At 37.4% G+C, this 15,987-nt stretch overlaps 1 protein-coding gene across 7 annotated transcripts in view; it reads right to left on the bottom strand.

The window, feature by feature from the left end:
* Window positions 1-15,987, bottom strand: part of LOC136027568 (microtubule-associated protein futsch-like) — a 682,876-nt gene that overhangs the window by 622,072 nt on the left and 44,817 nt on the right. For 6 of the 7 annotated variants that reach the window (XM_065704944.1, XM_065704945.1, XM_065704940.1 and 3 more), the window contains exons 7-9: window positions 14,818-14,946; window positions 13,628-13,756; window positions 10,340-10,468 (exon numbers count right to left, since the gene is read on the bottom strand). In XM_065704944.1, the coding sequence (XP_065561016.1) occupies window positions 10,340-10,468; window positions 13,628-13,756; window positions 14,818-14,946 (387 nt within the window). The remainder of the gene's footprint in view (window positions 1-10,339; window positions 10,469-13,627; window positions 13,757-14,817; window positions 14,947-15,987) is intronic. The other variant, XM_065704943.1, reaches the window with a different exon arrangement.

The following is a 15,987-nucleotide window of genomic DNA, read 5'->3' on the forward strand; positions in this document are numbered from 1 at the left end:
AGCGCCACCCCAACAGCTAGTCTATCTATATAAAAACGAGTTGTGTGTATGCATGTTTGTTTGTTTGTAAAAAGAGCGTTTGTATATGACGTCAATATAAGTACATAAGGCTTTGTATATGCACAGACAATGGGAAAGCCAAGAATGTTGTATATTCGCAAGTTTTTCGTAGTTCAAAACACATATATAAATCTATCTATATTCAATAGGTGGTACACAGGGATACAACTACAATGGCGCGTAACTAATACGACGCGTAACGATTTGTGCGCACGAGGGGGCTTGGGGGGCGCGAAGCGCCCCCACCATCTAGGTGTTGGGTTGGCGCGAAGCGCCACCCCAACAGCTAGTTCTATATAAAAGAACTAGCTGTTGTGTGTATGCATGTTTGTTTGTTTGTAAAAAGAGCGTTTGCATATGACGTCATTATAAGTACATAAGGCTTTGTATATGCACACCCAATGGGAAAGCCAAGAATGTTGTATATTCGCAAGTTTTACGTAGTTCGAAACACATATATAAATCTATCTATATTCATAGGTGGTACACAGGGATACAACTACAATGGCGCGTAACTAATGTGACGCGTAACGACTTGCACGCGCGGGGGGGGCTTGGGGGAGGCGCGAAGCCTCCCCCCATATATATATAGATAAGTTGTTTGTGTGTTATGTCTGTCTGTCTGTCTGTCCGCATATGACGTATGAATTATTTCATCATATACCAATTCAAAAACGAATGTATTCAAGCCAAAAAAAAAAAACTAAAAAAACTAAAAAAAAGTAAAAACTAATAAAAAAAACTAAAAAAGCTAAAAAACTAAAAAAAAACTAAAAAAGAAAAAAAAGAAAAAAAGGAAAAAATCTGAAAAATAAAGGAAAAAAAAAAACTAAAAAAAAAAACTACAACGGGGACGCCGGGGGGCACAGGGGGATATGTAAATGACGACGGGGACACATGGAATGTCCGATTAGCAATCACCACCAACAAAGCTCAAGGGCAATCATTAGAATCATGAAGTATAAAAAAAAACTAAAAATTAAAAAAAAGACCAATTCAACAGCGAATGTATATACAGACCGGGACACCGGGACAAAAATGACGACCGGGACACTGGGACACAGGGAATATAAATGACGACCGGGACACTCAAAGAGAAATTACATACTGGGACACCGGGACACAAATGACGACGGCGACACAGGGAATGTTCGATTAGCAATCACCATCAACAAAGCTCAAGGGCAATCATTAGAATCATGAGGTATAGATCTGAATACGGATTGTTTTTCCCATGGACAGTTATATGTTGCATGTTCAAGAGTCGGTAAACCTGACAATCTATTTATATGCACAGACAATGGGACATCGAAGAATGTTGTATATTCGCAAGTCTTACGTAGTTAAAAACATATATATATATATATATATATATATATATATATATATATATATATATATATATATATATATATATATATATATATATATATATATATATATATATATATATATATATATATATATATATATATATATATATCATGAAAAGAGAAATCACCAATACAACAGCACAAACACACATATATATATATATATATATATCTATCTATATTCACAGGTGGGACACAGGGACACAACTACAATGGTGCGTAACTAATGTGGCGCGTAACGACTTACGCGCGCGGGGGGGCTTGGGAGGGGGGCGCGAAACGCCCCCACCAATACATATATATATATATATATATATATATATATATATATATATATTTTAAAAAGAAAACAATGAAAATCATATTGAGTTAGCAGTAAAATACGGGCAAATTAGTAAGGTCGAGACCTATAGTAATAGGCTATATATACCATGCCCCAACCCTGGCATGATTGTGTGTTTCTGATACTGTAAATGATTTTTATCTTTGTAAAAGCAGCGGTTAATTTAAGTGAGACCCCAATCCGCAAAAATGTAGCGGGAGAGGGAATGTATCAGGACTCAATTTATGAAAAATTACTCGGAACAGATTACAAAATCTGACCTTAGGGTATCTATTGCAGTTCGAACTTTAGTTTTCTGAAAAAGGACAAAATGCACCATCAATTCAAGAGTTTTAAGGTTTTTTAAGCTTCTATATAGACAACTTCTTGGCGAAAATCGGTAGGGTACTACTAGCACGAACAACTCACTGCAACACCAAGCCACCTCAGACTAACACAGAGACGCACGCTCCTCCTCCATTCCAATCTATTTGAAGATTCCCTCTTTACACCCTGCAAGGAAGTTCCAGTTTTCTCTAAATCTTTCCTTACGACCTCCTCCCAGCTCATTTGGGGACGACCTGCTTTTTGTTTTGTCCTAGATGGCTGGCTTGACAAGGACGATCTTCGGCAATCTATCATCCTTCATCCGCAAAAACATGTTCTAGTCATCTCAACCTTCTTTTCATTAGAGTCCAAGAAAGGGGGACTGAACCAAATTTTTCCTATAGCTTACTGGTTGAAACAAGTTCAGTCAGATGGGTACCCAAATAATCCATGGACAATGTCTCTGCAAAACATGTAACACATTCTTCTCTGTCTTACGCTTCAGAACCATGCTTGGCCACTGTCATTAATGTAGCTTCCAATATTCTAAGCTTATTTCGCAGAGTTATCGTCTATTCTTCCAGACTTTTTTCAACTGTGGAAAATAATCCTGGGCCTCAGCTATTCTACCTTCAATATCTTCACTGCACCCACTATCTATACTAATAATGCTGCCTAAGTAAGCGTTGCCTCTTCGCCTTCACTTGCTTCCAGTCTTAGTAAATTACTCTTCTTAACAAACCTAATCAAACCCCGAATTATCAAAGTACTGCTTATCAAAAATTATCAAAGTACGAAATTATCAAAGTACTATCAAGTACTCTGAAAAACTCCAAAGAATTTTCATTTTGCTAACATTTCTATCTTGCTAACATTACCAAATCGTCAGTATATTCCAGGCACATACGCATAAATTTTTTTCGGGGGGGGGGGGCAAAACCTTCGAAACAGCAGATATAAAGTAGCACTTTTTTTATTTAGTAACTAAATAACTGCAAAAAGCACGTATATCAGAAAATACAGATTAACTTTAATCTGCAGCATTGTAGCGGATGGGAGGAAGGAGACTGAAGCCTCAAAAGTACGTTTTAGGCTCAGGTTATGTTCATAGCGATTTAGAACCAGTGATTAATCTATTATATCTCACTGAAAGCGAAATTTTAGGGTTAATAGTGCAATATGGCTGCTGTGGGGGTAGTTCTTCTATTGCCAAAACGTCGATTTTAATGAAAAATGATAGTTTCCAAAATTGATCCATTAAAAGCTATACTTTATCCTGAAAAGGGGGGCGAAACGCCCTAATATCAAGGATAATTCTATTTTGCTGTGAAAAGCAAACTCTCTTCACAAAAAAATAACAGTACAATCGCTAATTACTTCAAAGAGGGTAAAAAGTTAGACAGAAAATGGGTTAATAATTGGGCAGTGACTTGACCAGATAATTGCATGCTGTAAAATCCCGAAAAAGGCTTCACACATGTATCTAGATTCTTAACAAATGTGCTAGCTCTGCCAGAAATCCCAAGAAACCATGGGGAAATTAAACATTTCACAAAATTTCGGGGGCGGGCCCGAAGGCCCCACCTGCGTACGTGCCAGGTATATTCTAAGTCTATGAGATTTTTATTTCCCAATTTCATTCCGTGGTCTCCCATTGCCTTTGCTGTGCTCCTTAGAACAAAGCCCATTAAAATAATCCATATAAATGCGGATAAACGCAACCCTGCTTATACGTGCACTTATACCCACAACTCAATACTAAACCAGCAACTAATCTCATTTCCTACCTTAAGCACAGTAATGTTATTCACAAATATAGCAGCAGTCAGTTAAACGAATTTGTCTGGTATACCATACAAGGTTAAGACCGTCGCTAAGGCTCTTCTATCAAGGGAATCCAACGCTTGTTCATAATCTATCAAACTAAGGACCAGAGGGGTCTGGTGACTCAGACGGTTTTCAATTATCATTCTAAAATTTGGTCGACGCATCCTCCCCTCTTCGTATAACCACACTGTACCTCTCTTAAAACTTTATCTACAACATCTCTAAATTTAATAAGCATCATCATACTAAGTAATTTGCTTCCGACAGAAACCAAGTTAATGCCTCTAGAATTACCACACTCACTCTTATCGCCTTTCTTATAGAGGGCATTTAATAAAGATTTGCTAAAATCGGTAGGTACTTCCTCTTCTTCAAATATATCTTTTTCACAATCCTCAATAATTTGCCCCTAGCTTCACAGCCATCATATTAAGAAATCTCCTATCAACACCTGGAGCCTTATTATTTTTTAAACCTTTTAGTACTGTCACTAATTCATCATCACAAAATTAATCTTCCTTCACCTCTTAAGTGTCACAATAAAATGGTGCAAAAAGTCACCTTCCAATCACTTTCAAATCTCAAAAATAGCATTAGAACTACTGATTTTCAATCGTAGGAGCCCCCCACCCCCCTCTGAAGTTTATACGATCACCTCTTTCATACGAAGTGGCCAGGAAAAAAACTACTATATCGTACTATATTCTACTATATCGTAGAACTACTCGCTAGACGCGTGAAAAAATACCTTACAAATTTTTGGATCAATAGAATTTATATGACGCATTCTGACCGTTCAAGAATTTAGACGACGCAACAAGAACCGCCCAAGTGCCAGATCGACTACTCTATAAAACTTTGACTGGCTCTTGAATTTTAATCAAATAAAAAAACTAATTTTTTTAGCTGAAAGTAAGGAGCGACATTAAAACTTAAAACGAACAGAAATTACTCCGTATATAAAATGGGTTGTCCCCTCCGCAATCCTTCGCTCTTTACGCTAAAGCTTTTATTTGTTTTAAAAAGTAGAATTGTGGCAAAGAGTCAAACTTTAGCGTAAAGAGCGAAGGATTGCGGAGGGGACAACCCATTTTATATACGGAGTAATTTTCTGTTCGTTTTAAGTTTTAATGTCGCTCCTTACTTTCAGCTAAAAAAATCAGTTTTTTTATTTAATTTCTGAACGTTTTTGAATTAATGCACGTTTGGTTTTGGCTCTCCGCACATAAATTATTAAAATGAAATTTGTATATTAATTCTTTTTTTGGCTAAATGGCTTTCTCTTAGTTTTGATCAGACGATTTTGAGAAATAAGGGGTGGAGAAGGAGGCCTAGTTGCCCTCCAATTTTTCGGTTGCTTAAAAAGGCAACTAGAACTTTTAATTTTTAACGAACATTTTTATTAGTAAAAAATATACGTAACTAATAAATTAGCAACTTACGCAACAAACTTTCATAATCTTATATTTTTATTATGTATACAAGGGGGTTTGTATCCTCGTTAATACCTCGCTCTTTACACTAAATCTTAAGTTTTGTCCCAATTCTTTAAGAATGACCCCTGAATCAGAAAGGCCGTAGAATAAATAGTTGAAATTACTAAAAATACTTTAGCATAAAGAGCGAGGTATTTATCTCCTCCTAAATACCTCGCTCTTTATGCTAAAGTATTTTTAGAGCCCCTCATATGCGTTATAATCTCTGTTCGTTTTAAGTTTCAATGCTACTCCTTCCTTTCATTTGAAAAAACATTTTCATGTTTATTTTTCATTGTTTTCTTACAGTAATGCTAGAAAATCATGCGCCCTTTTCCTTGAATTTTTCTTCCCCCATGACGGATTCCTCCAAGAAAAGATCCTCCAACATAGCCCCCTCCCCTCAGCCCTACCCCCAAAACAAAATAAAATCCCCCTGAAAACGTCTGTACACTTCCCAATAACCATTACTATATGTACACACTGGTCAAAGTTTATAACTTGCAGCCCCTCCCCCAGGGATTGTGGGGGAGTAAATCATCTCCAAAGACATAGTTATTATGGTTTTCGACTATGTTGAACAAAATGGCTATCTCAAAATTTTGATCCGTTGACTTTGGGAAAAAATGAGCGTGGGAGGGGGCCTAGATGCCCTCCAATTTTTTTGGTCACTTAAAAAGGACACTAGAACTTTTCATTTCCGTTAGAATGAATCCTCTTGCAACATTCTAGGACCACTTGGTCGATACGATGACCCCTGGGAAAAAAAAAACAAAAAAAACAAACAAACAAATAAACACGCACCCGTGATTTGTCTTCTGGCAAAAAATACAAAATTCCACATTTTTGTAGATAGGAGCTTGAAACTTCTACAGTAGGGTTCTCTGATACGCTGAATCTGACGGTGTGATTTTCGTTAAGATTCTATGACTTTTAGGGGGTGTTTTCCCCTATTTTCTAAAATAAGGCAAATTTTCTCAGGCTCGTAACTTTTGATGGGTAAGACTAAACTTGATGAAACTTATATATTTAAAATCAGCATTAAAATGCAATTCTTTTGGTGTAGCTATTGATATCAAAATTGATAAAAAAAATTGATATCAATTTTTTAGTCTTGGTTACTATTGAGCCGGGTCGCTCCTTACTACAGTTCGTTACCACGAACTGTTTGATTCCGCAAAGATAGTCATTAATTTACTTTAGATTAGTATTATGATTTTGTGTTGTTGTGTTTTTGCGACAAGCATTGATGCTTACCGCTATTCGTAATAATAATAATAATAATATTAATAATAAAAAATAATAATAATAAAAATAATTCAAAACGAATAAAAGTATTTTTATCGCCACGCGGAAAAAAAAAATCATAAATTTTGTTCAAGTAAGTCTTAGTTGGAATTTACCGGCTAACTGGCAGTAGTCAACTATTTGGATGTTTGGCATTTGTGTCTTATAACCACCACACTCAAGTTATGTTGTGAAGTGAAGTTCAGTTAATGCTAATAAAATAAAACAAAATACCAGTCTTTCAGACCATGGGGGAAAAAATGAAATTCATTCAGTTTGTTATTTGTGTTGATAGGAAATAACGTCTGACCATGGATGTTAAAATGACAATTTCGGATTTGCCAAGGACTCAAGAAGAGGCAACCGGGTTAGGTGACCTAACGCAATTCTCAGTGACATTTCTGCGTTCTGGGCTCATATCTCTAAATTGTAGTTTTTACAATTTTATTGATAAGGTATTATATTTTCATCATATTTTGTTTTATTTCATTAGCATTAACCAAACTTCCCTTCTCGGCAGAACTTGAGTGTGGTGGCTATAAGACACTAGTACCGGATGTTTTATTCATACTCCGTGAATCTAGGTTAAATTTTACGTAGTTTTTTAAAGTTAATTTTTCTGTCAACTGTCAGTTTCTGACAGTCGAATAGTGTTTGCTGTCTATTTGTCCCACAAACAGGTTTTTCACCTAGCTGCTTTCAAGACTGGTCTTTGTTTCGTGAATTAAACAAAAAAAAAGTTTTTTTAAATGAAAGTAAGGAGCGACATTAAAACTTAAAACGAACAGAAATTACTCCGTATATGAAAGGGGATTTTCCTCCTCAACGCCCCCCTTTTTACGCTAAAGTTTGACTCTTTCTCTTAACTCTACATTTTAAAACAGTAAAAAACTTTAGCGTAAAGAGCGGGGCGTTGAGGAGGAAAAGCCCCTTTCATATACGGAGTAATTTCTGTTCGTTTTAAGTTTTAATGTCGCTCCTTACTTTCATTTAAAAAAACTTGTTTTTTTTGTTTAATTTCTGGACGTTTTTTAATTAATGCATTTTTTTATCTTGGCTCTCCGCGCATAAATAATTAAAACAAAATTTGCATATTAATTTTTTGGGGCTAAATGGCTTTTTCATAGTTTTAATCGGAAGATTTTGAGAAAAAAGGAGCGAGAGAGGAGGCCTAGTTGCCCTCCAATTTTTGATTACTTAAAAAGGCAAATATATTTTTTAATTGTTTACGAACGTTTTCATAAGTAAAAAATATACGTAGCTTACGAATTAACTTACATAGCGAACTCCTATATTCGTATGTTTTTATTGCGTATATGAGGGGGCTCACCCCTCGTCGATACCTCGCTCTTTACACTAAAGCTTAGATTTTGTCCCAATTCCTTAAAAATGACCCCTGAATCACAAAGGCCGTAGAGTAAATAGTAGAAATTACTAAAAATACTTTAGCGTATAGAGTGCGGTATTACGAGGAGGTAAACCCCTCATATGCGTAATAATTTCTGTTCGTTTTAAGTTTTAATGCTGCTCCTCACTTTCAGTAGAAAAAACTTTTCATATTTTAAATAATGCTAGAAAATCCTGCGCCTCCTCCATTGAAAGTCTTCCCCCATGGAAAGATCCTCCCACGTAACCCCTCCCTCCCTCAACTATCCCCCCAAAACAAAAAGATCCTCCCTGAAAATGTCTGTACACTTCCCAATAACCATTACTATATGTAAACACAGGTCAAAGTTTGTAACTTGCAGCCCCTCCCACGGGGACTGCGGGGGAGTAGGTCATCCTCAAAGACATAGCTATTAGGTTTTTCGACTATGGTTAATAAAATGGCAATCTCAGAATTTTGATCCGGTGACTTTGGGGGAAAATGAGCGCGGGAGAGGGCCTAGGTGCCCTCCAATTTTTTTGGTCACTTAAAAAAGGCACTAGAACTTTTAATTTTCGTTAGAATGAGCCCTTTCGCGACATTCTAGGACAACTGAGTCGATACGATCCCCCCTGGGGGAAAAAAACAACAAAATAAATAAACACGCATCTGTGATTTGACTTCTGGCAAAAAATGCGAAATTCCACATTTTTGTAGACAGGGGCTTGAAACTTCTGCAATAAGGTTCTCTGATACGCTGAATTTGACGGTGTGATTTTCGTTAAAATCTTATGACTTTTAGGGGGTATTTTTCCCTATTTTCTAAAATGAGGCAGATTTTCTCAGGCTCGTAACTTTTGACGGGTAAAACTAATCTTGATGAAACTTATATATCTAAAATCAGCATTAAAATGCGATTCTTTTGATGTAAATATTGGCATCAAAATTCCATTTTTTAGAGTTTTGGTTACTATTGAGCCGGGTCGCTCCTTACTACAGTTCGTTACCACGAACTGTTTGATATTGTCATTGCTTTCAGGTTTCACGAGACCATCATCTGATGATATGCCATTTACATTTTTTCATCTTTAAAGATTTATCGTGTCTTGTATTAAAGCACCAAAGAGAAAGCACCTTAAGACCCTCTGTTAGAAGGTTGGTCTACATTTATAGATAAGATAATTCCAAAATACGTTAAGCAAGCTTAATTTAGGTTCTCCTAAGGGGGGGGGGTCCAATATGGTAAGTGCAGTTCTACCATAGTACACTTATGGAACTGCTACGATGTCCTACAATTTAAGAGTAGCAGTATGGCGAGTGTATTTCATCGGCTTAAGTCTGCCAGGTATGAGCTTCGAAAGCTCCACCGATGAAGGATATTGCATATGCTTCAAGTTACAAATTTGGACACCACTTCCAAACGTTCTCGTTGGAGGAGGGATTGGCAAAATATTTACCAGATGCTGGTGCTCTGATTTCTTGATTTTTGATTTGCTGGACAGCATTTCGGAACTGACATTTAGGAAACAAATTAGATAGATTCTCCTAAAATGAGTTTAAAGGATGTTGAAGATGAAGAGAATGTTGACTACATTAGGAATGCTGAAAATAAGCTCAATGTTGACTGCTTGAGTGATGCCAAAGATGAGCTGGAATCTAATTAATTCTTCTATTTGATCAAAGATACAAACACTTTTTGTCTGTTCTTGAACACGAACATTACCTAGAAATGACTTATATTGTCTGTAGTTGCTTTGGTAAGTCTACGAATCATAGAAGACTGAATTCTCTTTAACTGATGTTGGCTTTCTTGACATTTTGATTCCTTTATATTTTAGTATATCGATTGTTATATTTCCATTTGTTTTCAATTTGTTCTATTTCGATTACTTCTATTTCTATTTGTTCTATTTATTTATATTTGCTCTATGTCTATTTGTTATGTTCAAGTTTACGATTTAAAGTCGATAGGAAAAAGAAAATGATGTAAAGTGAAAAGTAAAGAGGAAAGGACTGTATTTTCATTTTATTTCTATTCTGTGAAGCAAACAAGAGCCATTCATCACTCAAACATTCAAATCATTCCCCTCTGAAACACAATTCCCATGTAAGCACATACTAGCCCCAATAATTCTTTTCATAGCAAAATACTAACTTTTGTAAAATAAAAAAGTAAAAAACAACAAAAAAACAAGCGAATCAGAAAAGCAAAAGAAAAGAACTGTTTATAAAAAGAAAGGAAGGAAGAAAAAACAAAGAAAAAGGAGAAAAACGAAAATTAGCAATCGTGCATATTACTTACCTCAACTTTCTCATTTTTTTGAATTGTACTTTCTGAATCGGGACAGCCTTTTTTGACTGCTATGTCACAAACGCCTTCGTCAGGTTGCTTTGGTAAGTCTACACCTTCTTCAAAACGTTCATTTCTACTCTGTGAAGAAAACAAGAGCCAATAAATATTTTTAGGCCTACCTTTTTGTGGGGTGACTAATAAGAATTTCAAACGGCCAACAGCAAAGTTTCTTCACTACATATATTTTTAATACAGCTCAGGGACATATTGCTAGGTGGGGATGAGCAAGACGTTTGGCTCGAAGCGCATGTCCCCCTCCCCCCAAACTCCTAAATTTTCCCAAATTTCTAGCCAATTTTATTCAAATTGTCAATTTTCTTTATCATTTCCTCCGGAATGAAATTCCCGTGTACGCGGATACTATGCCCAATGTTTCATTTAAAAGAAACATACCAACTTGTGTAAAATGAAAAAGTAAAAAAAAAGAACGAGCAAATCAGAGAAGCGAAAGAAAGGAAATGTTTGTAAAAAGGAAGAAAAGAAGAAAAAACAAAGAAATAGGAGACAAACTAAACCTACTAATCGTGCATATTACTTACCACGACTTTCTCATTCTTTTGAATTGTACTTTCTGAACCGGGACATCCTTTTTCAGCTGATATTTCACAAACGCTTTTGTCAGGCTGCTTTGGTAAGTCCACGCCTTCTTCAAAAAGTTCATTTCTATTCTTTGAAAAAAAGAGCTCTAAATATTTTTAGGCCTATTTTTGGCTGGGCTGACTAATAGGAATTTCGAACGGCCAACAGCAAAGTTTTTTCACTAAATATATGTTTTGCACAACCCAGGGACATACATAGGGTGGGGTACTTACTTACTTTTTGTACTTGTGGGAATCAGGCGTTTCCACCTCGCCCAGCAACGATGATATTGGAGACATTTTTGGACCATTTTGTTCGATCTTCTGCCAGCTGATATGCAAAAGCGAGCAACTGAGTTGACCATCTGTGACCGAACTTTGTGAAACCCCCGATTGGCCAGGTTCCACCAGTTCTTCCTCTGTCCTCCTTGGCGTTTCTTCCAGTAGCTAATAGGGTCAACTAGAAGTATTTGGCGAGGCATTTACTCTGGCGGTTTCCGTAATACATGGCCCAACCATTTCAAACGGCGTTCTTTAATAGTGAGCACAACATCTCTCTGAATATTGCACATTCGACGTATATTCGCGTTGGAGATACGGTCACGTAGCTGTACTCTGAAAATTCTTCGCAGACAAGTATGCTCAAACATCTTAAGTGTATTCTCTTGCTGTAGTTTTACCGACCATGTTTCGCACCCGTAAAGGAGAACAGTGCGGACTAGTGCCATGTAAATTCGAACTTTCGTTCGGACACTGATTTTGCAGCGATTCCATAAGGGTTTCCGAAGGGAGGCAAAGACTGTCTGCGCTTTCTGTATTCTCTGGTGGATATCAGCGTCGGAAGATCCGTCAGTACAAAGCTGGGAGCCTAGGTATGTGAAATGGTTGACTTTTTCCAGCTGAACTTGGTTGACAGTTAGTGGGAATGGTCCTGTGTCGTGGTTAATAGCCATGAATTTCGTTTTCTCTCTGCTGACTTTCAAACCGATCAGGTCTGCCCAGGCCACCACGTTGTCAAGTATGTTTTGGGCTTCTACGGGGTCTGACAGGAGGCCAACATCATCCGCATAATCGAGGTCAGTCAGTGAGAGATTCTGTCCAATCTGCGCTCCTGGATAAGACGACAGAGCATTTTCAAGCACCCAATCGATGCAACAATTGAACAGAGTCGGAGATAGGACACACCATAGTTTTACTCCGAACTCAACCAGGAATTCTTCGGTTTCTTATCCATAGACTCTAACTCGGCTCACTGACGCGTCACAGTATGCCTTCATCAGTTCAACAAACTTCAGCGGCATTCCATCATTCTCTAGGATCTTCCAAAGTTTCTGGCGAGTGACAGAGTCGAAGGCAGCAATGAAGTCCAGGAACATCAAGATCAGGGGTAGGTTATACCTTTCAAACTGCTGGATAATGAGGCGAAAGGCAAAGATATTATCAGTATAGCCTCTACCTGGTCGAAAGCCGGCTTGATTTCCTCGAGTTCTTTCCTCCCTTGCCACTTTGAAGTGGTTCAAGAGTATGACCCCGAATATTTTGACTGAAATGTCTATGAGAATTATTCCGCGGTAATTTTTGCATTCGGTTTTGTCTCCTTTCTTATAGAAAGGGCGGATGATTGATGTCTTCCAATCTTTTGGAAAAGAGTTGGTCTTCCACACTTCTTCGAGAATGCCATGGAGCTGCTCAGAAGTGACCTCAGGACATTGTTTGTATAGTTCCAGGGGGAGGCCGTCTTTACCTGGGGCTTTGCGGTTTTTTAGGGTCTTGATAGTTTTTAGTATTTCGGCTCTGGTCAGTTTATCCAGTTAGGTATCGTAAGGGTCTTTAGGGATGGGAGGTGGGAAGGCATTATGAGCAGATGAAGGGGGTGGGCTTAGGAGGATCCGAAAGTGATCGTTCCATCTTGCTGAGCGTTCCTTCTGACAACTAATGATTTTTCCTGATTTGTTTTTGACTATTTCTGAGACAGCAGCTTTCTTACCAACGGATTCCTTCAGGATCTGGTAAAGCTTGCGGGTGTTATGTGAGCGTGCTGCTTTCTCTAACAACTCGGCAGCATCTTCCCACATTTGGCGGCAGTTCAGACGAACAGAGCGTTTTACCTGTCCGCGTAGTTCTTTTGTTTCTTCTTTAGGGCCGCCCATCTTTTGTCTTCGCTCACCGACTATTGATAGGGTCCTAGCCGTTATCCAGTGTTGTCGTTTGATTTTTGCTCGACCTAGGATCTCCTCGGCAGTATATGTCGTCAAAATTTTAAAGGTCTCCCATCTCTTATCGAAGGTTAGGTTTTCATCATAGTTGAGGGTGTCAAACCGGTTAGTCAGTTTGAGGGGGATGGGCAAGGTGTTTGTCTAGAAGCACATTTTCCCCCCACCCCTTCGAAACCCTAAATTGCCTCGAGTCTCTGGGAAAATCTTATTCAGATTTTAAATTTTTTATCCCCCCTCCCGAAACAAATTCCTGCTTTGAGCCTAATATAGACAATATGGCATTTAAGAGGATAATACTAACTTGTGTATAATGACAGAAAGTCCAATTAAAAAAAGCAAATAAGAATAGAGAAAGAAAGGAAATGTTTATAAAAAGAAAGGAAGGAAGAAAAAACAATCAAAAACGAGAAAAACGAAAACTAGCAATCGTGCATATCACTTACCTCAACTTTTTCATTTTTCTGAATTGTACTCTCTGAATCGGGACAGCCTTTTTTTACTGCTGTGTCACAAACGCCTTCGTCAGGTTGCTTTGGTAAGTCTAAACCTTCTTCAAAACGTTCATTTCTACTCTGTGAAGAAAACAGGAGCCAATAAATATTTTTAGGCCTACTTTTCGTGGGGTGACTAATAAGAATTTCAAACGGCCAACAGCATAGGCAAAGTTTCTTCATTACAAATATTTTTAATACAACCAGGGAATAAATATCGCTAGGGGGGGGCGAGCGAGACGTTTGGCTCGAAGCGCATGTCCCCCTCCCCCCGAGCTCCTAAATTTTCCCAAAATTCTAGCCAATTTTATTTAAATTGTCGATTTTCTTCATCATATCCTCCGGAATGAAATTCCCGTGTACGCGCATACTATGCCCAATGTTTCATTTAACAGAAAAATTCTAACCTGTGTAAAATGAAAACGTAAAAAAAAAACGAGCAAATCAGAGAAGCGAAACAAAGGAAAATTTTGTAAAAAGGAAAAAAAGAAGAAAAGACAAAGAAATAGGAGAACAACTAAACCTAGCAATCGTGCATATTACTTACCTCAACTTGCCCATTCTTTTGAATTGTACTTTATGAATCGGGACAGCCTTTTTTAGCGGCTATTTCACAAACGCCTTTGTCAGGCTGCTTTGGTAAGTCCACTCCTTCTTCAAAACTTTCATTTCTATTTTTTGAAAAAAAAGAGCCTCTAAATATTTTTAGGCTTAATTTTGCTCGGCTGACTAATAGGAATTTCGAACGGCCAACATCAAACTTTTTTCACTAGATATATGTTTTGTACAACCCAGGGACATACACAAGGTGGGGTGGGCAAGGTGTTTGCCTCAAAGCACATTTTCTCCCCCCCCCCCTCCTTCGAGATCCTAAATTACCTCCAATCTCTGGGCAATTCTTATTCAGATCCTAAATTTTTTATCCCCCCTCCCGAACAAAATTCCTGCTTTGTGCCTAAAATAGAAAATATGGCATTTAAGAGAATAATACTAACTGGTTTATAATGACAGAAAGTCCAATTAAAAAAAAAAAAACAAATAAGAGAAGTGAAAGAAAGAAAATTTTTATAAGAAGGAAGGACGGAAGAAAAAACACAGAAAAAGGAGAAAAACGAAAACTAGCAATCGTACATATTACTCACCTCAACTTTCTCATTTTTTTGAATTGTACTTTCTGAATCGGGACAGCCTTTTTTGACTGCTATGTCACAAACGCCTTCGTCAGGTTGCTTTGGTAAGTCTACATCTTCTTCAAAACGTTCAAATCTACTCTGTAAAGAAAACAAGAGCCAATAAACATTTTTAGGCCTACTTTTTGTGGGGTGACTAATGAGAATTTTAAAAGGCCAGCAGCAAAGTTTCTTCACTACACATATTTTTAATACAGCCCAGGGACGTATCGCCAAGTGGGGGTGGGCGAGACGTTCGGCCCAAAGCGCATGTCCCCTTCCCCCCGAACTCCTAAATTTTTCTGAATTTCTAGCCAATTTTATTCAAATTGTCAATTTTCTTTATCATTTCCTCCGGAATGAAATTCCCGTGTACGCGCATACTATGCCCAGTGTTTCATTTAACACAAAAATACTAACTTGTGTAAAAAATAAATATCATTTTTGGGGGAGAGAATATCATTTCCCCACCCCCTTCGAAATCCTAAATTACAACGAATCTCTGGGCAATTCTTATTCAGATCCTAAATTTTTTATTCCCCCTCCCGAACAAAATTCCTGCTTTGAGCCTAATATAGACAATATGGCATTTAAGAGAATAATACTAACTTGTATATAATGACAGAAAGTCCAATTAAAAAAAAAAACAAAAAACAAGAAAAGCGAAAGAAAGGAAATGCTTATAAATAGAAAGGAAGGAAGAAAAAAACAAAGAAAAACGAGAAAAACAAAAGCCAATAAATATTTTTAGGCCTACTTTTTGTGGGGTGACTAATAAGAATTTCAAACGGCCAACAGCAAAGTTTCTTCACTACACATATTTTTAATACAGCCCAGGGACGTATCGCCAAGTGGGGGTGGGCGAGACGTTCGGCCCAAAGCGCATGTCCCCTTCCCCCCGAACTCCTAAATTTTTCTGAATTTCTAGCCAATTTTATTCAAATTGTCAATTTTCTTTATCATTTCCTCCGGAATGAAATTCCCGTGTACGCGCATACTATGCCCAGTGTTTCATTTAACACAAAAATACTAACTTGTGTAAAAAATAAATATCATTTTTGGGGGAGAGAATATCATTTCCCCACCCCCTTCGAAATCCTAAATTACAACGAATCTCTGGGCAATTCTTATTCAGATCCTAAA

The sequence above is a fragment of the Artemia franciscana genome, chromosome 5 (genome assembly GCF_032884065.1).
Source record: "Artemia franciscana chromosome 5, ASM3288406v1, whole genome shotgun sequence".
Classification (NCBI taxonomy): Eukaryota; Metazoa; Arthropoda; class Branchiopoda; order Anostraca; family Artemiidae; genus Artemia; species Artemia franciscana.